The sequence below is a fragment of the Thamnophis elegans genome, chromosome 4 (assembly GCF_009769535.1).
Source record: "Thamnophis elegans isolate rThaEle1 chromosome 4, rThaEle1.pri, whole genome shotgun sequence".
Lineage (NCBI taxonomy): Eukaryota > Metazoa > Chordata > Lepidosauria > Squamata > Colubridae > Thamnophis > Thamnophis elegans.
Window position 1 is genome coordinate 76,082,884 of NC_045544.1, and position 27,718 is coordinate 76,110,601.

General features: G+C 39.3%; 2 protein-coding genes across 3 annotated transcripts in view; one reads left to right on the forward strand and one right to left on the reverse strand.

Moving 5' to 3' along the window:
• The first annotated feature begins 1,314 nt into the window (after positions 1–1,314).
• On the forward strand, positions 1,315–27,606 carry ABCC10 (ATP binding cassette subfamily C member 10). The gene is made up of 22 exons (XM_032216386.1): positions 1,315–1,848; positions 2,157–2,360; positions 3,440–4,811; positions 6,810–7,037; positions 9,418–9,574; positions 10,260–10,393; positions 10,569–10,648; positions 11,847–12,018; positions 12,619–12,717; positions 13,383–13,572; positions 14,407–14,484; positions 16,298–16,486; positions 17,847–17,979; positions 18,725–18,908; positions 20,097–20,440; positions 20,573–20,742; positions 21,881–22,041; positions 22,719–22,972; positions 23,234–23,379; positions 24,552–24,649; positions 25,201–25,313; positions 27,038–27,606. Exons 2-22 carry the CDS (start codon positions 2,200–2,202, stop codon positions 27,165–27,167), a joined length of 4,593 nt encoding a protein of 1,530 aa, XP_032072277.1. The 5' UTR covers positions 1,315–1,848; positions 2,157–2,199; the 3' UTR covers positions 27,168–27,606.
• Positions 18,843–27,718, reverse strand: part of LOC116507961 (zinc finger protein 318-like) — a 42,785-nt gene continuing 33,909 nt past the window's right edge. For both annotated transcript variants that reach the window (XR_004255256.1, XR_004255255.1), the window contains exon 8: positions 18,843–18,925. The gene's annotated coding sequence lies outside the window, so the exon portion shown is untranslated. The remainder of the gene's footprint in view (positions 18,926–27,718) is intronic.

A 27,718-nucleotide genomic window follows, 5' to 3' on the forward strand; every position in this document is an offset into this window, starting at 1 on the left:
GCCACAGAACAGGATGAACTGTGTCACACACTCTAGCTCCAGCCAATCCAGCAGTTCGAAAGAGTACTTCTTTTCTTTCCCATTAGTTAACTTGTTTCTAATTCTAAGATTATATTATGTTATGTCCTTATATTATATTGCACACATACAGTTTCTACCAAAATTCAGGGACATAATTTCACATTATACCACAATCAGCTTTCCTGGCAAACGAGAAAGGGTTTTATGTAACAGCCTGCAGTCCACAAATTACCTTTCCAAGCTTTACATTTTTTTTATTTAAATGTAAATTAAATTTGCCCCTACAAGTACTAATTTGTAAGCAACATTGTTAGTTGAAGTATTCAGAATTAAATACTAGGATGAGTGCAGTGGTTAGAGTGCAGTACTGCAGGCTACTTCTGCTGACTACTGGCTGAGTGCAATTTGGCAATTCAAATCTCACCAGGCTTAAGGCTGAATCAGCCTTTCATACTTCTGGGGTAGGCAAAATGTGGACCCCAAATGTTGGGGGCAATATACTGACTCTGTAAACCGCTTAGAGGGGGCTGGAAAGCGGTATATAAGTCTTAGTGCTATTGCTATTGCTATCCCTTCAGGGGCCTAAATTTACTATTGGGTTGCAACTTCTTCAATCTTAATTTAAAAAGGTATGCTAATTTTTCTCTATGCAGAAAGTACAGTACAGTAAATGAACATTAGATCCAGTCTGCTCTCAAGTTGGTATAAAGTACATCATTCTAAACAGCAGAGGCCGCTCGACTGGAAAATAAATACCACATCATCCAGAGCACAAAAACCTTCATAGAGAAAAAAAATGTAGAATAACACACCTATCATTTCCTGTTCAGTGGAAAGTTGTTCCAGAAATTCACTATGATGAAGATGATGCCATAGGATTTGCTGTAACATGAGGTGAATTTATATGGGTTAACTTTTTCCCCCCTGCATTCATTATAGCAGTATCAATTAAGACGTATACAGCCAGTTACAGCATGGGAAGCATTGGCTTTGACAATAAAGAGCGGACGCACAAAACTATTTTCTCTCCGAAAACGTTTATCAAGGAAACCATGTGTAACCTCGTATTTTTATTTGAACCAGTCAATTCTTAATCAAATCGTAACAGCGGCCTCTCTTGCCAAATCTTGTTTTCTAAAAGCCATGCTAGGATTTCCCAGAAGCGGGGGAAATTCTATTTGGTTGACATCCTAGATTTCCCTTTGCCTCGGTCACCAGCTGACTCTTTCTTAGAGCCAAACAAAATAGCGCAACAAAAGGAATCCGGAAGTTGCATTTCCAAAAAAGAAACTTTTGTAAGATCGGTGTTAAGGTTTAGGAAAGAAATCCGGCTTTCGGATTCCGGCTCGGCTTTTTCTTCCTTATGAATGAAGCGGGCGACATGAAGGGAAACAGTTCAAATCAATCCTCCGATCCGTGAAACCGAAATCACGGAAGGTGTGAATGTAAAGTGTCTGTATCGGGCATATACGGGCGGCTTCGACTGCCTGTTCTTGGCTCGTGGGAATTTTTTTTGCCTAAAGTTCTTTCTTATAAAGGGCTCAAAGTTCTCTCCCACCCCGACCCTTCCTTTAACAGCTGGTCCTCTGCTTCGGGGCGAAACAGCAGCATTTGTAACGTGCAGAAGCATTCTGATCAAGGCAGTTTTATGAGCCCCCACTCCCGGACAGAGCGGATGAACAGATATCGCTTTTACGTCTCCTGTATGAACGACCTTGGCTGATTCCAGAAAGATACATAGGGGAAGAGAATGGGGCCCGGTTACTGGATGGGAAGCCTTGATCCTGGTGGTTTAAGGAGTTGGTCTATGTAGATCTCTTGACAGCAGTACGGTTTGCTATCGTTTTCTTTCTAAATAATCCCCAGCCACCCACCCAGCTTTCTGGTCTGCCTTCGAAATCTGTTACTGAATTCGTTAAAGGGCTTCTATCAAACCAAATTGGGCAGCAATCCTTATGCATTGCAGGAAGCCTTCATTTCTCCCAATGTTTACATTTGTTTACATTTTGTTTATTTGTTTAGCAAATTCATCCATGTAGTTGAATGTGACTCTGGGCGGCGTAAAACCAACCACAGTTAAAACAATATAATACTTGCTTAATATTGATTTCTTTATTTGGTTTGTTTTTCCTTAGGAATTATTTTCCTTGATTGTTATTATATTTTCCTGGAAGTAGGATGGAAGAGGTTCTGGCTGATCTGTGTGGGACTAGTTCCATAGATCCACTTCCTCTCTGGGTTCATAGCAATGTTGGACACTGTTTTAACCAGCTGCTTTTAAATATGGCTCCTCATGTCATCTTTGCTGTAATCAGTGCCTGCTACATAGGAACACCAAGGTATTTTGAGGTCTCTAAATTAACTCCTCCTACAACATCTTTTATTTAATTTGAAATAATTGCATGCTGCTATCTTCTATGCATACTACTAACAACTTACTAACATATATACATACATACATACATACATACATACATACATACATACATACACACACACACATGCCAGTTATATATGGGAGGGAGTAATTAATTACACCACAAAAAAGATATATTAACTAAAATTTTATGTTAGCTAAAATGATCATTTGTATGGATTAGAAAATATGTATGACATACTTACCTACCAGCCCACTATATCACCCTCAATTACCCAATTAAGTATTTGCAAACAAAGCTATCCCAAAGAGACTTTGGTGATTGACCAAAGCTGTTCAGATTAAGTGAAAGTTCTTTTTTTGTTATTTTTACAGTCATGTATATATTCATATGCGTCAACACAATCATTTACGGGTAGAGAGAGAGATTGGGATATCCTGGACAACCTCCTGGGGAGGAATTCTGTGCTAACCTTCAAAAGACATTTTGTTACCCTTCGGGTTTTCTTTCCTTGACAGATTTGTTTGTTTGTTTGTTAGAAAAAAGGAAACATAATGAGGAAAATATAAACAAAAGTCTTACACAGAAGTCCACGAATAATTGCACAATTAATATTATTGAATAATTCCTGTTTAGCTTTCTTGCTCTGAAAGATGTTTCCACTGATTTTATCACTATTTTCCCTGCTGATTACTTTAAATTTTGCATCCAATAGTGTTTCAATCTCTGAAATGCATTAACAATACAATCCCAAGAAATCTTATTTAGGATTATACGTCCTTGAAACATTTTTAATTTGGACCATATAAATAATTTTTGCCGATAACACATTCAGATATATATCTGCACAAACACAATTTTAAATTAATCATTCTTTTTTCATTAAATAATGTTCTCAACACACTAGAAAGAGCAGTTCTTTGTCTGAATCATCATTCACTTCAGAAACTGGAGAAATATACCATTTCAAGAATAAGAGGGAAAGGATATTAGAAGAATACTAAAACCTATTTAATGCTTTCTTTTTTCTCTTTTATTAGGTCTTTTGGCTCACAATGTGCATACAGACCGGGATGGAAATGCAGAATTGCTGCGTCTTTTATCCTTGCTGGTTTGTCCATCCTTGATATAATCCCAGTAATCCTTTGGCCACAGAAATTGGATCCTTTTTGCCTGAAAGTTCTAACAAGTGGCACAGCTGTACTGGCATGGCTTACTCACAGCCTGGCACTTCTTGCTCTCTACAGATCTCCGTGCAGCTTCAGTCGTGGTCCTGCAGTCCTACCGATCCTTGCCTTCTTTCCAGTCCCATCTCTTGTTATCACATTGGTATGGCGCTGCCAGACGGAGTTGGGTGAGCAGCCCCTTCAACTTGCCACAGCCCTCAGGCTCACTGTTCTCTGCCTCCAGTTAGCTTTTCTACTTCTCTGTCTCGTTGGGTATATCATCCCTGTAGGCAATAGGCAAGATCTTTTCTCTGTCAATGACCCCTCGCAGCAGGAACCCTTGATCACAGCTTCAGAGTTCTCTGAATCCACTTGGGAGGCAGTGGCAGAGGATGGGGAGAGCTGGCTGTCACGTTTCTCATACGCTTGGATGAACCCTCTTATAAAGCGTGGCTACCAGTGGAAACTGAATAAGCCACAAGATGTCTATCAACTCCCTCAGCGACTGCAGGCCAGCAAAGTCTGTGAACGCTTTTACTCCTGTTGGCTGAAAAAGGCAGCTCTTGCTTCAGAAGACGAAAGGATATCTTCCACAAGCCGCTTCTTTGCCAAACGCGATGTGAGACATAATGGACTTCCAGCAGGTCCTCAAAATGCTCCCAAACCTGTGCATCTCCTCTCAGTGCTGCATGCAGCTTTTGGCCTACGTTATTATAGTCTCGGCTTTCTGAAATTAGCCGGTGGTCTCTTGGGATTTTCCGGACCTTTGCTTTTAAATCTGTTGGTCAGTTTTATGGAGTCACGTCAAGAACCTCTTAGCCACGGAGTATTGTACGCACTGGGACTTTTCGCTAGTTCCTTCCTTGGTGCCATTTTACGTAATCAGTTTAATTATGAGATAAACAAAATTATACTTACTGTACGTACTGCAGTTATTTCAGCCATCTACCAGAAAGCTCTGCGGGTAAATGGAAGTAGCCTGGCTAGTTTCACCACAGGTGAAATTGTCAACTTTATGAGCACGGACACTGATAGACTAGTCAATTTCTGCTTTAGTTTCCATGAGCTGTGGAGTCTTCCTTTTCAGTTTGCTGTCACTCTCTACCTTTTATATCAGCAGGTAGGCATAGCCTTCCTGGGTGGACTGGCTCTGGCTGTGCTACTTGTCCCCATTAATAAAGTCATTGCTAACTGCATCATGGAGAAAAACAAGGAGATGCTGAAGCACAAAGATGTACGGGTCAAGGTAAGGTGAGAATATATGACTGTGCAATTTTTCTGGTACATGCATATACAGGTAGTCCTCGACTTATGACCACAATTCAGCCCAAAATTTATGTTGGTAAATGAGACATTTGTTAAGCGAATTTTGCTCCATTTTATTACCTTTCTTGCCACACTTGTTAAGTGAATCACTGCAGTTACGTTAGTGACATAGTTGTTAAGGGAATCTGGCTTTCTCATTGACTTAGCTTGTCAGAAGGTCACAAAAGGTGATCACATGACCCCGGGACGCTGTGACCATCATAAATATGAGTTAGTTGCCAAGTGTCTGAATTTTGATCATGTGACCATGGGGATGCTGGAATGGGCGTAAGCGTGAAAAATAGTCATGTCACTTTTTTCAGTGCTGTTGTTAACTGAATGCTCATTAAATGAACTGTTGTAAGATGAGGACAACCCGTATGCCCATCACACTATTCCCTTTTGTGGTAAGCAACATTATATTATATAGAGTGCAGATAAAGAATGAGAAATAGTGGGCAAAAAAAAGTAAGATTGGCTTGAAGTTCATTAAGTATTAATAAAAATATGCTAGGTAGTAGAAATAATAACCAGGTCTAACGTGATTTATCAAGTTGCAATGATTCAGTAACATAAGCCAGGAGACAGTAATATGATTTAAAGGCTGTCCTAGCCATTGATAAAGGTCTACATTTAGTTCAGATAGAAATTCAGGTTTCCAAGAGAAAAAGGACATTGAGGTCCACAGGTAACATAGCAGAACCCCTGCCCAGTTTTATTCCTGAGGACAAGGCTTTAGGTAAAGCTTTCACTGGACAATTTAACATGTGATTCATGTTAATCAGAAGAGGGGCTATTCAGTTTCTCTGCTATAGGTCATTGAAATAGCTCGTTAGTCCTGGGCTCCTTTAGAAACAAAGTGTGGACTCTACAGAAACAGCTGTAATATATCCATATTTCTAGTGGCCTTCCAGGTTCAACACATGAAACAGATTTATTCATAGAATTAGGAGATTCCAATTTCCACATGAATGAAGACATTTACTTCATCCAGGAAATCCCAAAGCTACTGAATCTCTAGTAGATCATAGTTCTGGAGATAATTACAGAAGTTAATATCTTTTGTATATGAAGTGTGTGCTCTACAAAATATTCATCCCAAGGGGCATTCCAGCCCAAAGACTTTCAGATGTACATTGAAAGGATTGGGTATTTTGGTTATAATAACTTAGGCTATTTCCTAATTCAACTCTTCCTGTGCAATGGCTCTGACCAATTAATGGAAGGAAATTATTCTGTTTGCAACCTCCCACCCTTTTGAAATATTTCTTCCATTATATTTTCTTTGCAGCTGCACAAAATCTTTTGGTTGCTAATCCCTCCATTTTAAAGCCTCTCAGATAGCTCACTATTTTTATTTTACTAGCACCAGAAAGGAGACATATTTTGTATTGCCTTATGCTTGATAGGATCAGCTGATGGCTGCCCTGTACAGATGGTGTAGTCAACTTACAATTGGTCACATAGCAACCCTTCAAAATAATGGGAAACCCCCTCACCAAAACTACTTATGACCTGGCTTCAAAGTTACAGCGGGCTTGCAGACATATGATTACATTTTAGGTTCTAGGCAACTAGACGGCATTTACAGATGTTTGCAGCATCCCACAGTCACATGGCTTCATTTATGATATTTTTTGCTGGAAACAGCCACCTACTTAGTTTCCAGCAGAAACCATCCCATAGCAAACAATAGGTTTGTTTAACGACTGCCGCTTTTGCTTAACAACTGCCACCCCAAAAAAAAAAGAACCTTGTAAAAATCAGATCAGTCACATGCTGACCTGCTTTACAGCCTCCATGGCTTAACCATAATTGCCAGGCTCAATGACAGATAAGTTGAGGACGACTTGTAGTAGAAGATTCTGAGTGCAGGTCATAGAATAAACATACTAGCCATGATTCTTTGACTACCAGCTTTATTTTTATTTTTTTTCAGCTCATGACGGAGCTCTTGGGTGGCATGCGAGTGATCAAGTTCTATGCCTGGGAACGGCATTTTGATGCTAGAGTGAAGGCATGCCGAGCCAAGGAACTGAAGAGCCTGCGAGCAATTAAATATCTTGATGCTGTGTGTGTCTACCTCTGGGCAGCATTGCCTGTGGTTGTTTCCATTGTCATTTTCATTACCTATGTTTTATTAGGACACCAGTTGTCTGCCACCAAGGTGAGAAGTACTGCTGTTCTGAGCCAATCCTTCTCTTTGTTATTCATTAGTGACTTGTTCATTTCCATGTTTGGTGATCAGTTTGGCTAAAATCTTCACCTTTGCATACAACAGAAGAACACACAAACATTATTTAAGAAAGCTAACATCAATAGAATACCTTATCTGTGTGCTTGACTGCAGTGTTTATATATTAAGTAACAACACAAGGACTGCCAGCGGTTTATTATCTTATTCATCAACTTGTGACTCCAGGTACTGCTGTATCAGATATACAAAACTGAACATAAAACCATTAATCCAAAATACATATACACAAATACTGTGGTGTTGGTATGACCCAGCCATACAGAGTTTAAAAAATCATAAATATCGAATACTAATTAAAAGCTTTGTAATAAAACTCAGTTTTATGGCCTTCCTGAATATCATCAAGGGAGGTTAGCATCTGGCTCTAGGGATAAGCTATGCTATAGGAATGGAATATAAGCTAACAAACATAAAGCTCCTAGCCCACTACTGTATTTTTCGGAGTATAAGATGCACCTTCTGCCCCGCCCTCCAAAAAAGGGTGAAAATCTGGGCACGTCTTATACCCTGAATACAGCATTTTTGGCCTACCAAAACCTTGCCCACTTTGCAAAAATGGCCGTGCAGAGGGTTTAGGAGGTTTGCAAAGTGCTCCTGGAGGCTGGGGAGGGCAAACATTAGCAAACAATGGGCTGTTTTTGCTCCTTCCCCCCCCCCAGCTGCCAGGAGCCCGCTACAAGTGTCCCAAAGCATCTGCATGCCTTTTTTTTTTTTGCGAAAAACAGGCCATTCTTGGCTCATTTTTGCCCTCCCCAGCCCCTAGGAGCACTCTACAAGCCTCCCAAAGCTCTGCATGCTCGCCCCCCCCCTTTTTGTGTGTGCAAAAAACGAGGCATGCAGAGGGTTTAGGAGGCCTGCAGAGTGTAAAAACTATTTTTTATTTACTTCTTCAAAATCATGGTGCGTCTTATACTCTGAAAAATACTGTACTTTCAGTTGATTAGAGGAACTCTCAGCCACCAACTTTGCCACACACGTACCAGATGGGTTAGTTCTCTCTGCTGAACCCAAAAGTCCACTTGCCAAGCCAGATATACTAAATTCAGCATTTTGAATTGTATTACAGCTTACTGGAGACAGTGCAAAACCAATCTTAAAAGACATCAGTAGCTGTCTTCTGCCAGCAGATGAGCTTTTGCCTTCTTTTCCAAATTGTTTCTGTATAACTTACAAAGGCAGCCCCATGTAAACCACATTGCAAAAGTCAATTCTAGAAATAGTAAGGGCCTAGGTTACTGTTGCCAAGGCCTTGTTCTCTAGAAATGTGTGCACCAGACAAATGTCACCATGGCCCCACTCACATTTCCGGTTAGCAATAGACATTAGTCCTCCAGGTCATGCCTTTCAGGATGAATTCTTTGCTTTCCAGAGTTATTACTGGAGCAGGCAATAGACCAGGTAGTTTCTACACAGGCAATGTCTTCATTTCAGTTTGTTTGTCGCTTGTGAGTTTGGTGTGGTGGCAATGTATAACTACCCCAAACTGTTAACAACCTCTCCCAGTAGCTTATTAAAAGCACAGGGGAGAGTAATGAACCCTGCAGTACCTCACAAGTGAATAGTTACCTGTTCAAACTCTCTCCAATCCACCACCTGGTGCTATCCCCTCAGGACAGAGCAGAAAAACGGCAAAACAGTGTCTTGTACTCTTAGCTTTTGCAAGATACCACCAAAAATTGAAAGTTACCAAAACTATCCAGTTTCTGTCCCATGCCCATATCTGAATATTGAAGAGGATCTATATACTCTAGAGTTGTTGTAATCTATAAAACTCAATAAACATTACTAAAATGGTAAGACTGGTGGAGACCAGGCAAAAGTGATCCGAATTGGTCATCTCCAGGGGACTTTGCCAATAAAGTATATAGAATTTGACATGCAAGACTGAATTCTATCTGTTCTGCTCTATGTTTGAACTCTGTAAACTCTCAGAATCTGAGTTCCTCCAATCTGAGAATACGTTTCTAGCTCTAAATGTTATGTAGTTCAGACTTCTTGAGCAACTTAATATACGTATGTGTAAAAAACACAGTCACAACTTCCAGACTTATATTTAGTGCTTTATGTACTGTAGCTGGTCAGTTACAATTGCCAATTGTGGTTCCATTTGGCAACATAATATTTTCTTCATTTAATTTCCATATTCTTGCCACCCAAGAACAAGAATTCTTTCATATTCTATTTGCATTTGCTTCCGCTGCTTCATTTTCTGCTGTGTCAAGGTGGTATTGTATTCATTTGGTCAAATGCTAGGATTACCTCTCACTTATTTTTTTTCTCTCCACCGTAGGTTTTTACAGCTTTGGCCCTTGTCGGGATGCTCATTCTTCCCCTCAACAATTTCCCTTGGGTGCTGAATGGGATCTTGGAAGCCAAAGTATCTCTAGATCGAATCCAGCACTTCCTAGAGCTCACAGACCAAGATCTGCATGCTTATTATAGCAGAGGTACAGCAATAAAGAAAAATAAAGAAATGAGGGAATGAGACAGCAGAATGACAGTAGCAGTTCTGGCTCATGTGAAGTAAATGGGAAAAGAGAATAGATACTTGGTGCTTGATGTTTGCTGGAAAAAAATATTAGTGTGATTGGCAACTTGGTAACCCAATGCAGTTTTCTATAATCACTCATGCCTACCAATCAGAGGTGGTATTCTGCTGGTTCGCACCGATTCAGGTGAACCAGTAGAGGCAGCAGTGTGAAGCTCCGCCCACCCAGACATCATCAAGGACCTTCTGCTCATGCGTGTGCTCCCACTATTGAACCAATAGTGAAGAAAATAGGATACCATTACTTCTACCAATGCTCCAAAAATCCAGTTTTCCTTTAACCCATGTTTTTAAAAACCAGAGCCCAATTTTTCAGAAAATCCATCTCTTATATGGGAAATCTATTAATCAGGACAAGCAAAATTAAATATGTGAGCTTTGCATTGTATGATTGAACATACATGTTTCTTATTAAAGGCAGGGAGCTTCCATGGGTAGCTCTGAAAAAAATATTGATCTTGGGTAAGGTATGTGCATCTATGTGTGAAATCAATTATATCTACATATATATCTATATATATTATTATATCTGTAAGTGAACTGTTAGCTACAGATTTTATAACAGCTGTAATGTTCTGTTTCAGTTTGTCCTTTGAATTCATCTTCTGCTTTGGAAATGCACAATTCTACCTTTTCATGGTCCCCAGAAAGCAAAGAAACCTCTGAATCTCATGTACCAAGAGGCCAACTTTTCATACAGAATCTGTTGGTGACAAAAGTGAGTAATTAGGGGGAATTATAAAGGCAAACAGCACCATCTAGACCGCTTAAGAGAGGTGCCTTGGTATTTCATTGTATGGAAAGAGAAAGGACATGCGCTGAATGAATGAATTAAAGTTTGCAATATAACAGAGGAAGACTGCAGGCTAATCTTGTTCTTTATTTTTTTCTAGGGTGCATTAGTAGGGGTCATCGGGAAGGTTGGATGTGGGAAGAGCACACTGCTAGCAGCTATCACTGGAGAACTTAATAGGTAAATAGTCATACCCTGCTTCTTGTAACTTTGAACTCATTACATCATTTAATTTGTTACGGTTCAATACAGGTAGTTCTCAATTTACACTGAAAAAAAGTGATTTATGATCTTCTGATTCTGTAGATGTCTCCAGTTTGGATCTCAAAACCCCAGCATCTCTCTACAGTTCATTAAAACAGCCCTTCTTTTTGCAGAGATAATGGCAGTCATTTTTAAAACTATGAGCCTGAAAAAAAAGATGCAGTTGTTTTAAGAATCACTTTAATGGGCAGACTCCTGAAAGAATTAGCGTCTGTTTTCAGAATTATGAAGAAGGCCAAAAAAGGATATAGCTATTGACATTACACTTTAAAAGATGCCTCTGTCTTAAAGAGTCAGCTTGTTAAATTATTGTGATGCACAACTGTGCTGTCTACGAATAATGCAGGAATAGGTTAGAATTGCTTCTAGTTGTACCCATTACTACAATAACATTTAATCTCCAAGGGGTCTCTCTCCCTCCCTCCCTCTAGTATATCATTTTTTTATTCATATACATACATACGTACACATACATACATATATCTGAATTATATATAATGTATAACTCAATGGGGTGAATATACCTGGTAAGCCTGCTTCCGATTTTCCCCCACAAAAAACAATCTGTAAGGTGGGTTGGGCTGAGAGAAAGTGACTGCCCAAAAATTCCCAGCTGGCATTCATGACTGAGGAAGACCTAGAACTCTTGTCTACTGTTTCCTAGGCCAGCACCTTAATTGCTGTAATTCAGGAACATCATACTCACATTGTCACAGCAGCGTCACGTGGCATATTGGGACTTTTTCTCCCTTTGCTAAACCAGGCGTGGGTGTGGCCAGCTTGTGATGCATCCTGCCTGTGGGGTGGGAGTTTTGACAGCCCTCCTCTAATTGAATTGTTGCTTTCTTTCCCAGTGGTCTATCATTAGCAACTGATCGTTTGCACTTGGTCTGGGTAATCACAATAGGCCTCTGGTAGACTAAAGCTTCGTTATCAAAACCATGTGACTTGACATGATGATACCCAGTATTTTCATAATTGAATGAATTCATTTTGATCCAGGCAATTGACTTCTCCATATAGTGTAGAATGTAAAGAATAACCGGCCCCATTGTCCATAATCATTTGGATAGCCATTTTGTATGCCCGTTCCTCACTACTGATATGTTTGTAGTCAAGGTGAACAGGTCTATGTTTGGGATTTGGAGAAAGGATTTGGGTTGGCTGCTCAAGAGCCCTGGATCCAGTTCACCAGCATCCGTGAAAACATACTCTTTGGGAAGGAATACGATGCTCAATTTTATCAGCAAGTAATAGACGCCTGTGCTCTCTCTGATGACTTGAATGTGAGTATTCCATAACGTTCAAAATAACTCCTATAGGTTCTTCAAGAAAATTAATTAAGCAAGAATTACTTAGTGCTGCCACAACTTCTTCTGGGCCCCAGAGCCTCCTACACATGAAGGAGCTCCTCCCTCGCCCCCCCCCCAAAAAAAAGTATGTAAACATTTTAATATGTCACTATTATAGCACAGGTATTATCCAATTTGCTTATATACTCATACTGTGGTGCACAAATTTGTACTTGTGTCAGAAATTAGAGGGAACAATGCTTCAGGAACAACTGTATATCTGAGAAAATATTGTTCCAAAGGGCAGGAGTTGCTATGTTAAGTAAATCCAAGTTTTGTTTCCTGTGTTCTCCCTGCCTGCCCTATAATGGCAAGGAATTGTGGCATTAGTGTATGGCAGTTTGCTGCTGAATTTTCATTGATCAACGGCTGGAAGAGGTGTTTATGACATATGTGACCTTTGGCCTACGTGTTGCCTATTGATATGATGGAGTTACGAGTTAAGCATCATGGAGTTTTGAATAATTGTCTTTATTTCAGTGCATCTATTTAGCAACTGTTCTGTTAATTATAATTTATCTATTTAACTTCTAGATTTTGCCAGCAGGTGATCAGACAGAGGTGGGTGAGAATGGAGTCACCCTCAGTGGTGGACAGAAAGCTCGTATTGCACTTGCTAGAGCTGTTTACCAGGTAGATAAAGGACTGGATGAATGCTGTTGTCCTGGGTGATTTTTATTTGTGTTATCAATTTCTATAGCCATCTCAGCAAAGTGACTCTGGGAGGCTTACAATTATAGAACAGTTAAGAGAAACTATTATTTTGATGGTTTTATTATTTTAATTAATCCATGCAGCAATCAAAATAACCTACTAAAATGTGGCCCTTAACACATTCTGAGCCCCAGAGCAGTAATGGTTTCCTCTTATCTTCGCTACCAGTTTGGAACCAGGAGCCTGCGTATGTGCGTGCTCGCTTTGCTCGTGCGCCATGCTTCTGCGCATGCGCAGAGCATCCATGATGTCGTCTGGGTGGGTGGGGAGAGCCTCCTGCCGCCGCTACCAGTTTGCCCAAACTGGGGTGAACCGGCATAATACTGCCCCAGACCCTGTACTCTGCCAAGTTTTTAAAGCCTTACAAAAGGCCAAAAGGGTTGGGGCAATTCTAATCTGCCAGGAAGAGTATTCCACAAAGAAGGGGCTACAGTAGAGAAGGCCTGTCTTCTAGTTTCCAACAGTCAACATTCTTTGGCTGACAGGATCTGAATTATACCCAGTTTGTTGGATCAAATTAAATGGATAGATATTTTACAATTCTGGGTGGGAAAAGGCTGAGACATCATTACTCTTTTCTACAGGAGAAAGAATTATACCTTCTGGATGATCCACTAGCAGCTGTTGATGCAGATGTAGCTAATCACCTTATGCAGAAGTGTATCCTAGGAATTCTCAGACACAAAACTCGGATTCTTTGCACCCACAGAATTGAGGTTTTGGGAAATGCTGACATGATAGTACTGATGGATAATGGCAGAATTCTCAGGGCAGGTAAAGCCTGATGCCTTCTACTGTTCTCTTTGCCAAGGGTTTGAAATACTTACCTCAGAAAAGGAATTCAGAATGTGAACCAGACTCCCGTTTTTTCTTGGGAGCTTTTTATCAGCTCCTGCATGCTTATAAAGAAGGGTCACCGGTTCTTTCTCAATTCCGATGGCTCTTAAAATTGCCTGAAAGGCTTTTCAAACTTTGCTGCATTGTAAGTTCCAACAAAAAGCTCATTATTAATAAGTACAATTAACAAAATGCACAGGTATTTAGTAAAAAATATTGGCTTAAGAGAAAATACTGAATTAATTGTTCTACATAATAGAGAATTTGTTTTCATATTCATAGCAAGCATACTCAGTATAACAGAAAAAGGGACAAAAATATGCTGGTGAACCAATAAAATTAAGGCTGAAGGAATTATTCAGAAAAGCTAATAAAGCACCACACAAAAGACTTAACAGTTACAACAGGATAATGAAATTAATGTTTGTTTGTTTGTTTGTTTATATTTGTTGATTTATTTGTTTGCTGCCCATCTCGCTCCAAGGTGATTCTGGGCAGCTTACATCAAAATAAAACTCACTCTATATTTCTAATTAGAAAGGATTAAGAATTAGAAATGTTTAATGTGGAAGCAGATGGAGCAAATTTTCCTCAAAAAAGAAAAAAATAATTAATTTATAAAAAATAAAATAGACCATAATCCAGTGGGTTTGGCTTTTCAATAGAAATCCAGTTCTTTCAGATGGAGGATAATGAAATGCTGTTAAGAAAGAAGCATAGGAGGACTGTAAACAGAAATGTAAACATAGCAAAATCTTCCTATTTTACTAGGTACTCCAGCAATCATTCTTCCATTGGTAGAAACTGCCCCTAAACTTGGGGCAGTGACCAAGAGAAGGAAGGACACAAGTAAGTACTAGGTATTTTCATCATGGTACAGGAATGGGTTTGTTGAAATCAGTCAAAATAATATAAGTCTGGGGTCGTGGGATACAAGAATAAAGCTAGTTTAGATTTTTTTTTTTAAATGGAACTCAATTGAGGCCACAAGATAGATAAGCACACAGGACTTATTTATTGTTTTCTTTTCAAATATAATAGTGGAGACAGGAAGCACTAGCCCACTCTTCCTCTAATCAGGTACCCACCAAATGTGTTGAGATTGTAGTTGTACTGCCAGAATTGCAAGCCAGTATAGCCATCTTGAGGAGAATCCTAGTATAGATAGAGGAAGCTGAGCTAATGAATCTTGGTGATTTCCCAATAAATAAAATAAATCTCCATGTACATAAAATCTTGAACATTTCTTTGGAGAGGAAACAGAGCTTCAGATATTTGAAATCATGTAGGGGAAATGAGAGTATTTTCTACTTCTGCAATATCCTTTTTAATACAAATTTAGGAAAAATACATGATGGATAGGAAGTAAGTATGAATGGCCTCAACATTTTCAGAAACATTTAGTTTCACAAATTGAAGCAATATCAGTGATATAAATAGAATCCTGTACCTGTAGGTGAAAATATATTACAAAAATGCTTCAGGTTTGGGGTGGGGGATACAATTAGTAATGCCAGGTGATGCTAATGATCCTGCAACAGCCATATTCCATTAATGCTTATTATTGAATGGATGTGTCTATGGAGATTCTCAGTCATCCAGATCATGGTTATCCCACAGGTGCTTTTTTCCCCAAGTTTTTTCAACTTGGACTTTCTGGTTTTTCTTTGAAGATGTTTTGCTTCTCATCCAAGAAGCTTCTTCAGCTCTGAATGGATAGTGGAGAATGGAAGGATTTATACTCTTTGCAAACAGCTGGCCATTTGCATTCCTTTAATGGGTCATTAAGGTCACCTGGAGGTTTATCTGTGTCATCAGGGTCACCTGAGTGGTGCAAATGGGTGTGGAGCCTTCTTGGAACTGTTGAAAGGACTCTGTTGTAGATTGGAGATAGATGATGTTGTATTTCTCCCCTCCCACCCACCCGTTGAGAGAGGGTTGTTCAATTTTGACATAATTCAATTCTTCAGAACTGAAGAAGCTTCTTGAATAAGAAGCGAAATGTCTTCAGAAAAAAACCCAGAAAGTCCAGTTGCGTCTTGAAAAAAAATTGAATTGATGTGCATTTGAGGAAAGTCTTGAGGAAGAAAACTTTATGGATTATAAACTAGGGAAATTCAGTATGTCTGCACTGGTAGCACAGCAGAACACCAAAGACATCTGAATCCTATGATGTGGTGGTGGTAGTAGTGGTAGTGGTAGTGGTAGTGGTGGTAGTAGTAGTAGTAGTAGTAGTAGTGATAGATAGATAGATAGATAGATAGATAGATAGATAGATAGATAGATAGATAGATAGATAGATAGATAGATAGATGATAGATAGATATTGAGTTAACCATTATCTGCAAAGCCTTTTGGTTACAAGTTTATGAATAACTAGTTATTATTGTCCTTAGGGAAAGACAGGCCATATATTTCAAGAAAAAATGACTGACAAAGAAGTAGAATTCAGGTATTTGTATCCCGGTACATTCACCTGAATATCTTACTTGCTGTCTGCATTAAATGAAGTTTGCTTCTGAGTAATAAAATAGGATTAAAGCTTTGCAAAAGTCATAAGAAGTCCTCTGGTTTTGGGAGTAGGTGTTTCCAGTCAAGAACCTCCAGTGTCCTATTATTGTTATTCCTGTTTCTTGGTATTATTATTCCTGTTCCAAAGTAGACGCTGAATGCAATGAAGTGGAGGAAGTGGAACATGAGGAAGAAGAGCCGGCCCAATTAAGCTGTTTTCCTAAGCAGGAGGAAGAGAAAAAAGAAGGGGCAGTGGCTTTCAAAGTCTACAGGGCATATTGGCTGGCTGTTGGCAGCTGCCTTGCATTGTCCATACTCCTTTCACTGCTGCTCATGCAGGGTAAGCTTATAACATTGCTCTTTCCCTGTTCAGATTTCTCTCTGCTCTTGATTGCTGGCTGTTTCTCAGCAATTCAGAATCTTTGGTTCAAAAAAATTGACACCTTTATAGAAACTTGGACATTTTGCATCAATTATGAGAATTGTTGAAGACTTCAGGCATTGTGGACAGAATGATTGTCGAATTCCCCTCTCCCCCAACCTTTTCTTTTCTAGGGAACATGTATTTTCCTTGGTTTTTGTTTTTTTGTACTTTGCTTTTCTAGCCTGTTGTAAAAAAAATTTAGGAATTGGTTTTTAATTGTAAGCCACCGACAGTTTGAGAATTGGGTAGACCAAGGGTCGGCAACCTTTTAAACACTCAAAGAACCACAAAGGTCCTAACCAGAAGCCCCCCGTTCAATTCTGGAGCTGACCAAAAGTCTGGTTTCCCCACCAGAGTCCTTCTAGCGTGCTGTCCTTTTTCCTCTACCTGTCCTACCAAAAGCCCTATCAATTGTGGAGCTGACCAGAAAACCCACTCCTTGCCATAGAGTCTCCTCTTGGCACACCCTGCTTCCCCCCTCCCCCAAACTGGAAGCTCCTCTCAAAATTGTGGTGCCAACTGGCAACAGGGAACCACAGCAGAGGGATGAAATAGCCACATGCAGCTCCAGAGCCACAGGTTGCTGATCCCTGGGGTAGACTATAAATTAAATATAACAAACATATAAGCCACCTATAAAATAGACAAAACTTGTAATTCTCAAGTTTGAAGTTTCTTCTTTTAAAGATCAATAATAAATATTAAGTCTTTGTGGTAACAGTACAATGTTAGTGATTTACTGGCAGTTTTTGTATTTAACAGCTTTATAATCTACAATATAGGAAAATTTTGATTCTCCAGCCTCTTTTCAGGGAATCCACTGTATGGATTGATTCTGAGATACCAGGAATAAATGATTTCCTCTTATGTGAGCAAGTCTAAATGAGCCACAGGCTTTCACAAAATTCCATGTAATTTAGGAAAAGGTTGTTGCTAAAATTTAATTTTCACATAAGGTAATTTATTTGTGGCATGCACATATATTTGTTTATTAGTGGCTTCTATGCTATGTAATCAAACAGCTCAAAGCCACTTACAGTGTTATAATACCACTAAAAAATAACAGTAATCATTTTCCAATATGTTCTATTCAGCATTTATTCAAACAGTTTATAGAGGCACATTAAAAGTGCTTTCAAAGGGGCTCTTTATTATATTAAAATTGATAGGAGGAGTTGCTTTGTGGTGAGTTCTTCACCTCAAAGTCATTCAGATAAGCTTAACTTTTATTTAAATAAATAAAGCCTCACTCACTGTCACTTACCCATTTCTGCAGCTTCTAGGAATATTTCCGATTGGTGGCTCTCAAACTGGATATCCAGCCTACCTCATACTGAAAATAACTCCATCAGCAGCTTGGCAGCCCTTCCTTCATCATCTCTGCTGCTCTTCTCCCATGAAGGACTCATGTATGTCAATCAAAGAGCTTGGCTATGTTTTATTAGCATCTCCTCACTGCCCAAACATACATGCTATTGAATCAGATTCTTTCTCTTTTTGGCACTTTTCTTTCTGTCCTCCTCCCAAACTGCCTCTAGAAGTGAGGAGTGAATTGGGAATGCAGAAGGGAAAACCTCGATCATATGGCTTTTCTTTCTATGATTAAGAAGCTGAACATTAACTAAACAGCTACTGACTATGCATAGGCAGAGCAACTTGCAGGGGGAGGGAGCAAGGAATAGGGGAGATGCACAATATTTGCTGAAACCTGATGGGAATCAGCATGTTTTCAGTGGAGAGGATTGGAATGGCCAGTTACTGTATAAGATTCGAGTAATCATGCTTCCAGTGACTTTCCCATTTGTTGCAAGTTCCCCTATAAACAGATGACTGAATCTTTCAGATGTCTTCAAAGGTAGAAAAGATTAGATAATGTGACTGGCAAAAACTTGAGCTTGACCTCAGTGCCTGAAGTGAGTAGATTTGAGTGAATGTAGAATTTCCAAAAACTCCTAGGCCTGAATCTGAATGCCAGACTGATAAGAAGGCACAGGTGGAGCAAGGACTAAAAGTATGAGGTGCTTAGTGCTGTTGGTGGGAGGAAGCTCCCTTCCTGCCCTCCTGGGAGAGAGTTATTGCATTTGGTCAAAACAGGGAGGGAAGCTGACTTGGAGGAGTATTCCATTTCCAAACTGATTTTACCTGTCTCTTCAGTTCTCCAGTCTTGAGCTCCATTTCTTCAAATAGCACTTTGAATGTGAATTTTTACCTGACTGTGTATGGCTGCATTGCTGGGGCAAATTCAGTCTTCACCATCCTGCGGGCCTTTCTTTTTGCCTGTGGCACCATCCACGCCGCGACCGTCATTCACAACCGACTGCTTAGACGGGTGATGAAGGTAATGACCTGGGAGCCCTTATTGGGAAAAGAAGGAACAAGAGAGGAAGATAAAAATTGAGACTTAGAAAAGTTGATTTTTTCAAACATTTAGATTTTTGAAAATTAATAGAATAAAATAGAATTCTTTATTGGCCAAGTATGATTGGACACACAAGGAATTTGTCTTTGGTGCATCTGCTCTCAGTGTACATAAAAAGACATGAAAAGATACATTCGTCAAGAATCATAATGTACAACACTTAATAATAGTCATGGGTACAAATAAGCAATCGGGAAACAATCAATATAAATAGTAAGGATACAAGCAACAAAGTTACAGTCCTGCAGTCGTAAGCGGGGGCGGGGGGGGAGATGGGTGATAGGAACAATGAGAAGATTAATAGTGCAGCCTTAATGAATAGTTTGACAGTGGTGAGGGAATTATTTGTTTAGCAGAGTGATGGCATTCGAGAAAAAACTGTTCTTGTGTCTAGTTGTCTTGGTGTGCAGTGCTCTATAGCATCTTTTTGAGGGTAGGAGTTGAAACAATTTATGTCCAGGATGCGAGGGGTCTGTAAATATTTTCATGGCCCTTATTTTGATTGGTGCAGTGTACAGGTCCTCAATGGAAGGCAGTTGGCAGTAATTGTTTTTTCTGCCGTTGTCCTGTTATTTTACATATGGTAGGAAAACATTAAATAATAGGATCATTGTATTATAATTATACTTCATTGGCTCTACAGTTCCGGAAACAATGATTGGCCCTTTGGGGGATTTTATGAATGCTTGCTTATCTCAGAATGTTGTTAGAGCTCCCTAAAGCTCCTGGTGCTCTATAAGAAATAATAATTGAAATAATTGATTTTGGTAGCCAGCAAGATTTTTATAAGTATACTTAGCTATCGTGTTTTTAAATGAGTTTAGTCACATGACCCTTTGAATCAGAGTCTGTTTTCATATGATCCCACAGACTTTGACCACTGGACAACAAACATAGTTTAATAAAAACATCATGAAGTATCAATGGAAACTTATAGTCCTATTTACATGAGAATGTTGCTTAAAAAAAAAGATAGTCCTGTGTGGGACTGCAGTGTGACTAAAAAGAACAAAATAACATTGCAATATACCAGGATATTTCCAGTACATTCTAATATTCCAAAAGTCCATAGCCTTCTTTATTATTTTTTTTCTTTTCTATTGCCAGGCTACCATGACCTTCTTTGATACCACGCCAACAGGTCGTATTCTTAATCGCTTCTCTTCAGATCTGTACTGTGTGGATGATAGTCTCCCTTTCATTCTCAACATCTTCCTGGCCAACATCTTTGGACTGCTGGGCATGCTGGTGATGATAACCTATGGGTTGCCTTGGATTGGGCTAGTCTTACTGCCCTTGGTGGCCGTCTATTACTCCATCCAGCTTTATTATCGACGTACCTCTCGTGAACTGAAGCGTCTCTACAGCCTCACCTTGTCGCCTATTTATACTCATTTTTCAGAGACCTTGACAGGCCTCAGCACTATCCGGGCAACCAGGATGACTGGGAGGTGAGTTTATCTCTTCAGCTGGTGGATGTGTAAATTCACTTGGCTAAGTGAGAGCTGTTTCAAAAGTTGATAAGAACTGAACTGCATGAGAAATTCTTCCTAATGTTAATCTTTGGGCTGAACCCAGTCTAGGTTTGAGACAGAGAATCAAGAACAACTGGAACTGAACCAGCGTTGCCGTTTTGCCAGCAATACGGCAATGCAGTGGCTAGATATTCGGCTGCAGATGATTGGAGTTGCTGTGGTTACTGCCATTGCAGGAATTGCCATCATTCAACACCAGCAGAAACTGGGTGATCCAGGTAAGCTATGGAATTATGGACTCTGCAAAGATGCACCAATCCATCTATACCATCCTTGCCCACTCAGTCTTCTTTCTTTCACTCACAATATTGTTCATCATTGATATTAAATATGGATTCTGGCTTTTTCTCCCTTCGCCGAAGAAAGGATAATAGTACCAATGCTGAAAAAGTAATGAAAAGTATTTTTTGCTCGTACAATCAACATGCATTGTATGTGTAGGCAGGCAGGTGGTTTTTCTGTTCCTTTATCTTTCCCTTAAAAGAAGAGAATAATAATATTGCAGTCAAATGAAGTCAATGTGAGAACAGGTAAAGTGTAGTGAACTACTGGAACCTTTTTTTCAGCATGGCAGGCTTCTCTTTCTAATCATCTCTATAAAGTTAGACTGACTGTCTTAAACCGAAGGTATTCTTCAGATGTGTAGCCTATCTTAACAACTGTAATGGAGCCTTAAGTCATGACAGTCATAAAGTAGTTTACCATATGGCCGGACCCATTTTTACAACCTTATGAACAAAATAATTATCAGTGCTTTTGATCTGGAATATTAGGAATCCTGTCTGGAAATACCATTTCCCCCCCCCAAAATAAGACAGGGTCTTATTTTCTATTGACCCCTGAAATAAGCACTTGGCCTTATTTTCGGGGAGGTCTCACTATTTTTGAGGCACAGGAGGAGGCGAGCGTGGTCACCTCATGGCTGCTGCTGTGTTGCAATATTTTTGGGAGGGCTTATTTTCAGGGGAGAGTTTATTTTAGCGCATGCACTCGGGCGATTGGGGTTATTATCCAGGGAGGTCTTATTTTCAGAAAAACAGAGTATTCCTTTCTGAAGATACTTAAGGATAGATGAACCAGGATGTTAATTTCAAGCAGTAAGCATGTGTCTAAAAAAAGAAAGAACAGATTCTGGATCACTATTTCTAAAAAAAAAGAAAAAAAAGTTGGGATACTAGTATCAGAATCACTTCAGCAGTTCCAAGGAAAACTTTTCTTCACATGTTGGCACCTTTCTGTCCTTTACCTTTGGAGATGGATTACTATCTCTTACCACTCTTACCATCACTAGTTCTTTGCTTTTTTATCTCAGCTTTCAATTTTGTTTTATTTTGCCTTTTTTTTTTGCCCCTCCAGGTCTTGTGGGTTTGGCTCTTTCCTATGCTCTATCTGTTACAAACTTGCTGTCAGGACTCATCACCAGCTTCACCCAGACAGAGACCATGATGGTAAGCGTGGAACGAACAGAAGAATATGCAACAGAAATTCCCATAGAACCTCAGGAGGAATTGCTTCCGGTAAGGCTGCCTTGTCTAAAATCATTTGAACAATTTGTTTATCTAGATGTAGAATATTCGTTTTCATATAATGCAACTGTAGTGATTGCTTTGGGCTGCCTTTGCTTTTGTGGTGTCCTTGAAAAAGCAGTTGGTCCTCTCGAAGGACGTAAAGAGGTGAAGGTGAACTCAAATCTCCAGTATCTTTTCCATTCTTCCAAACTCACTTTGTTTTAATAAGGCATAATTTGGAGTCAGAGGAGGCAGGAAGGAAGGGTAAAAACAGCCACACTGAAGAGGAAATAATTTCAATAAATTTCTTGATGCAGATTTCCTAGGTTCTGTAGAATTGCTGAAGAGCACAGAAAAGTAGGGTTCCATTCTAGGAATGAAGCTCATGTTAGGAATGAAGTCCATGCTATCATCTGGAAGACTGCAACATTCAGTAGAATGTTGACGTTCAGTAGAAAAGTAGTTGGTGCCAAGAGGGCAGGTGAGCCCAGTCCTGTTCCACCAAACTATTACATCTAGAGTGGGAAGAACTCAAAATAACATTTGCAATAATCATTACTACATAGTCCTCCATGATTTGATTTGCTGTATTTCTACTGGTGATATTAAGTAATTGATCAGAACAAATTGCACAAAGTTGTAGCTATCTTTGCTCATTTCTAACATTGTTGTTTTCTTCCTTTAAGGTACCCCCAAACTGGCCAGTTACAGGGCATATTGAATTCCAACAAGTAATATTATCCTATCGGCCAGAATTACCCAATGCCCTGGATGGCGTTACCTTCACTATCTATCCTGGGGAAAAAATAGGGATAGTTGGACGTACGGGGTCTGGCAAATCCACTCTTTTCCTGGCCCTTTTCCGCATGGTGGAACTGAGAGGTGGACACATCCTCCTAGACAGTATCGACCACTGCTCTGTAAGCTTGAAGGAGCTAAGGTGAGTCATTTTCAATAATAGTGGCTCTAGGTTCCAGGGGTTATTAATCCTTCAGTTGTTGGTACCATGATTCTCAAACTTAATCATGCTTAAACTTTGCTGATAAACCACTTAAGTGTGCCTCAGTTTATCAATGGTGATGCCAGTGTTCCTCAAACTCCTTTGCATCCATTTGAGAAGTCAATTTAAGGAGATAGTAAAAAGGGTTATTTAATGTATCAGTTGTGTGCTTGCTATTATTTCCTGCTGTCTTCTTTTTAGGTCTAGATTGGCCATAATTCCCCAGGACCCTTTTTTGTTCAGTGGGACACTCCGTGAGAATCTAGATCCCCAGCAGCAACACACGGATAATGACTTGCACCAAGTTTTGGAGCAATGCCACTTGCACACATTAATTACAGAGATGGGTGAGTCTTTTGCTTGGGGTAGAAAAAGGAGTTGCTGGAGCAAAAGGCATCAAAAACCTAATAAACCATCCTTGAAATTATGAGGTGTTGGAAAACTGATCAGAGTAATAAAAAAAGAAAATTAATTAATACCCACAGGGGTAATGCTCAGGCTGCCACAGAATGATACATTTTGAGCTTAAGAGGGTTAACTTTATTCAGAAATATGTTATCAAGATGGTGTTGGATGGAGCCAAAATAAAGAAATCTGAGGCCAGATCTTTTTCCTACTTCTTCACCCTTCCCTTTTTTCGTCTCACACCCTTACTTTAGTAGACAAGCAGAGGAACAGATAGTTCTTCAGAAAGATGTTATAATGTCATAAAGGTGAACTATTTTCTTTTGCCCCTCATGTCCAGAAATCTAATCATTGAGGAAGAGCTACTTGTTCAACTTTTTCCACTTTCTGTTTTAGTGTTTTTCTCTCTCTCTCTCTCTGGGTCTCTCTCACTTTTGCATAAAATACTGGGTGCTTCAGTCTGCTGGTAAAATATTTAAGAAAAGATGCCAAGAATCTTGAAAGGAGACTCCTACTGGGGGTGGGAGGGGAGGGGCTGTTATTTTTGAAATGTTTAAAAAGTGTAGTAGTTAAAACCCAACATGACTGACCTAAGATATGGCTGATTGCAAAATGTCTGGATGCTTTCTGTGTTATGTATTCAACACTCTTTAATGTTTTTCCCTTTGTATATATGCTTTATATGCATTTGTCTGGGCGGGCTCTCTGTAAGCTTGTTTGCTTAGTGAACATGCATTCACATTCTCTTGGTTACTGTAGTTTTTCTTATTTTTATGCATTTTCTCTGTGCTGTTTTCCCCTCTCCCCATTTCATTTCTGAAGCAGCGAAGTTTTCCTTATAAATTTGGGGAAAATTCAGCTTTCCCCCATGAAATGATTGAGCTTTCATTTGCATTAGGGAGCTATGGGAGTAACCAGATAGGTAGATGAAGAGTGTCCTGCATCACAACTCCTGTTCAGAATACGTGTTCTAAAGGGATGTTGTAGTAAAGGAATTTTTCACTGAGCACATATTGTCAGCACTTCATTGCTACAATTTAGTTTTCTCTCTCGAGCTTCAGGTGCAAATGAACTAGCACAAAAAATTTAATCTTACGTTTGTTTCTTCGTGCAGGTGGGCTGGACTGTGAGCTGAGTGAGAGAGGAAAGAGTCTCTCAGTAGGACAGAGGCAGCTGGTTTGTTTAGCAAGGGCCCTCTTGACTCAGGCCAAGGTAAGTGGTGGTCATTTTTTTTTGTACATCCTGCCATACTTGGAAAGTGTCAAAACCATTATTTTGGAGCTGGAAAAACTGAAGCAAGTATGGAGCATCCGTCCTAAAGAGAAAAAAGACTAGGTTGCTCTGGACTTTTCATTAAGAAAAAAAGTACTTAATGGCATTATGTAAGTTTATAAAACTATATATATGGCGAATTGGGTAGAAAAGAAGGTATTGTTCTCTTGTAACTCAAGATTAGCTGCCTACAAGGCTCAAGAAATTAATGTAATTTGTTGCTTCAAAATGTAGCTCCTATTCATGAGTAACAGATCCATGATATCTAAATGGAATTACCACAGGAGAGAAGTTGCTTGGGTTGAAATCAAGAGTAAAACCAAAAAGACTATTGTCTTCATGATTTGAGACTTTCCAGAAGCATCTTGCTGTCCACACTTGGACTTTGTGGATCCTTGCTTTGTTTACCAAAATGTTTTTATTCACAGTAATGGCATCCATCAGTTTCTTCTTGTGTTGGAAGAATGCTTTCTACTTTGTCTCAATCATAGATTCTTTGCATTGATGAAGCCACGGCAAGTATTGATCAGAAAACAGACAGACTCATCCAGCAGACCATTCGCCAGCGATTTGCAGATAAAACTGTTTTAACTATTGCCCATAGGTAATGTTCTATTTCTTTGTTAGCCTCTGCGCTTCAGTCTGTATAACTGAAAAAAAAAATCTAACTTCATATATATTTCTGGTAGTGACTGACCAAAAATCATGTTATGCTGAATATCTTGAAGGATGTTTCTACACCAACATTTCAACTATTCACCATGATACTGACACACCCAGGCCAACTGCCTAATGCTGTTTTCCCTCGAAATTCAAGGTTTTCCCTGCCAGCATTTCTTTTGAGTGCCTGATTCTAATATCTCTTTGATTGGGGGAAGTGATTTCCAGATCAGGCTGCACTAAAGCTTGTCTTAAGAGTGGATTTGGGCAGCCACAGATACCAAGAGAAATTTAGTTTTCTGTTTTTAAAGCTGTTTGAAATTGGCACATGGGAAGATGGGAACATTTTTACATTTTTCAAACATTTTAAACTGGGTCTTCACATTTCTAAACAATACACACATCACTCGTTGTGACCATCAATTACAGTGCTATTATGTTTTTTTTAAACAGAAGTGACCTCCCTAAAACCACCTAATCTTTTTCATCAATTATTCTATTGATCTCTGCCTCATGCTCACATTTGAAAAACAGATGAACAGTGCAATTTACAGCATATGCCCAATGAAAAGCAATTGTATTTTAAACAAATATTACTTCTGTCCTGCCTCATATGTGAAAATGGTTCCAGTGCAGATCCTGCTCCAGAGCACATGTGTGAAAAAGATTTCACACTGAGGATCATTTTACTGCCAATGATGATGATGATGTTATCCATTCAGTGAAATCTGACTCTTGGTGATTTTATGGGCCAGGTCTCTATAAATATTCTGATCTTGTACTACTTCGAGTTTTTCTATGCTCCAGCTGATGTTAGCTTTGATGGCATTCAACCACCATGTTCTTTGACAGATGGGTTTTCTTTTACCATTAACTCTTCCAAACATAATTGCTTTCTCCAATGAATTCCCCATGGCATAGCCAAAGTTAAGTGAGACATAGTTTTGTGCTTTTGCCTTCTAGTGACATGTCTGATGTTACTGTCAATATTGTAATGCTTTTATACAGATCTACTGCCTACATGGGAATAAAACCATCCAACTAACAAACCCAAGAAAAACAGGCAATTTTAGGAACTTTAAAATCCCAAAAGAAAAACTTTATTGAATACATCATTTCGGCATTCAAACAAGCAGAAATAACTCTACATTTTCCCGTGCAAGCTTACATAGTTAAGAAATAGATTTCATTGCTCCTCCCATGGAACAAGTCATGTCCAGTTAGGAAGCGTTCTTTTGTTTTAATAACAATCCATGTCTTGGCTGCCACCTGAAGAAGTGTCCTTGGCTCTCACGACTGAAGTCTGGAGCCTCTGCATTCCAACTTCCCCTTCGCTCCACCTAGTTCTTTGACAAGTTGAAAAACGGTAACAGTCATAAGAAGTTTAAGTGTTTTTCAATCTTGACACTCTGACCTGTAGAAGCCATTAGTGTGATTTTCAACAAATAAAAACATAGGCAAAAACTCTAATTCACATGAACAGCAAAAGAACTGATTAAACCTGTTCCCAGAATGTATCATTTAAGCCTCGTAACAACCTTTTCTAAAAAACAATGTGGCCACCTCATCCACTGTTTGCAAAAATTTGAATTATATTAAGAGGAGCATCAAATGCACATCTGGGGTATTCTAGCACTCTGCCTATGTTATTGTGTTTATTTCTACCAGGTTGAACACTATCCTGGACTCAGACCGAGTGTTGGTGATGAATGCTGGGCAGGTGGCAGAGCTCGATTCGCCTGCTGTACTCAGCCAGAAACAGGACTCTTTGTTCCAGCACCTTCTACAGTGTGGATAGCAATAACCTTCCTGTGGACATTCTCAGACTTGAATTGATTGTACCTCATGACTGCAAGCTTTCCCGTCTACAATACAGGCCTCATCCACAAGTCTCACATCCTTCAGATCTCTTGACTTTAGAGTTTCAAAAAGAACACAGGGCTGAAATTTTCTTAGTAGCCTGCAAAACTACATTTTTGTTAATTCACTAATTTCATTTCCACTCAATTGTCATGAAAATACTCATCAAGAGTTTTTTTTTAAAGTTGGGCATTATCCATTTATTATAATGCAATCAGCAAAAATGATTCAAAGCAGTTTAAGTTAAGATTCTTATCCCACATACTGTATGCTGCTTCAGACTCAAGTTAGGTCAGATCCACAACCTTTACATCTTTTTTAAAAATATTTTTTTTATTTTCAAACAAACACACAAAACATATAACATAAAAACCTCTTCAACTGCATACAGTGTGTTGATTGGTTACAAGGTTTTTCTGAGTCCTTTCCAGAGTCATCACTTGAGCTTTATCAAAAATCACATATTGTCAATCAAATATCTTTGTATAC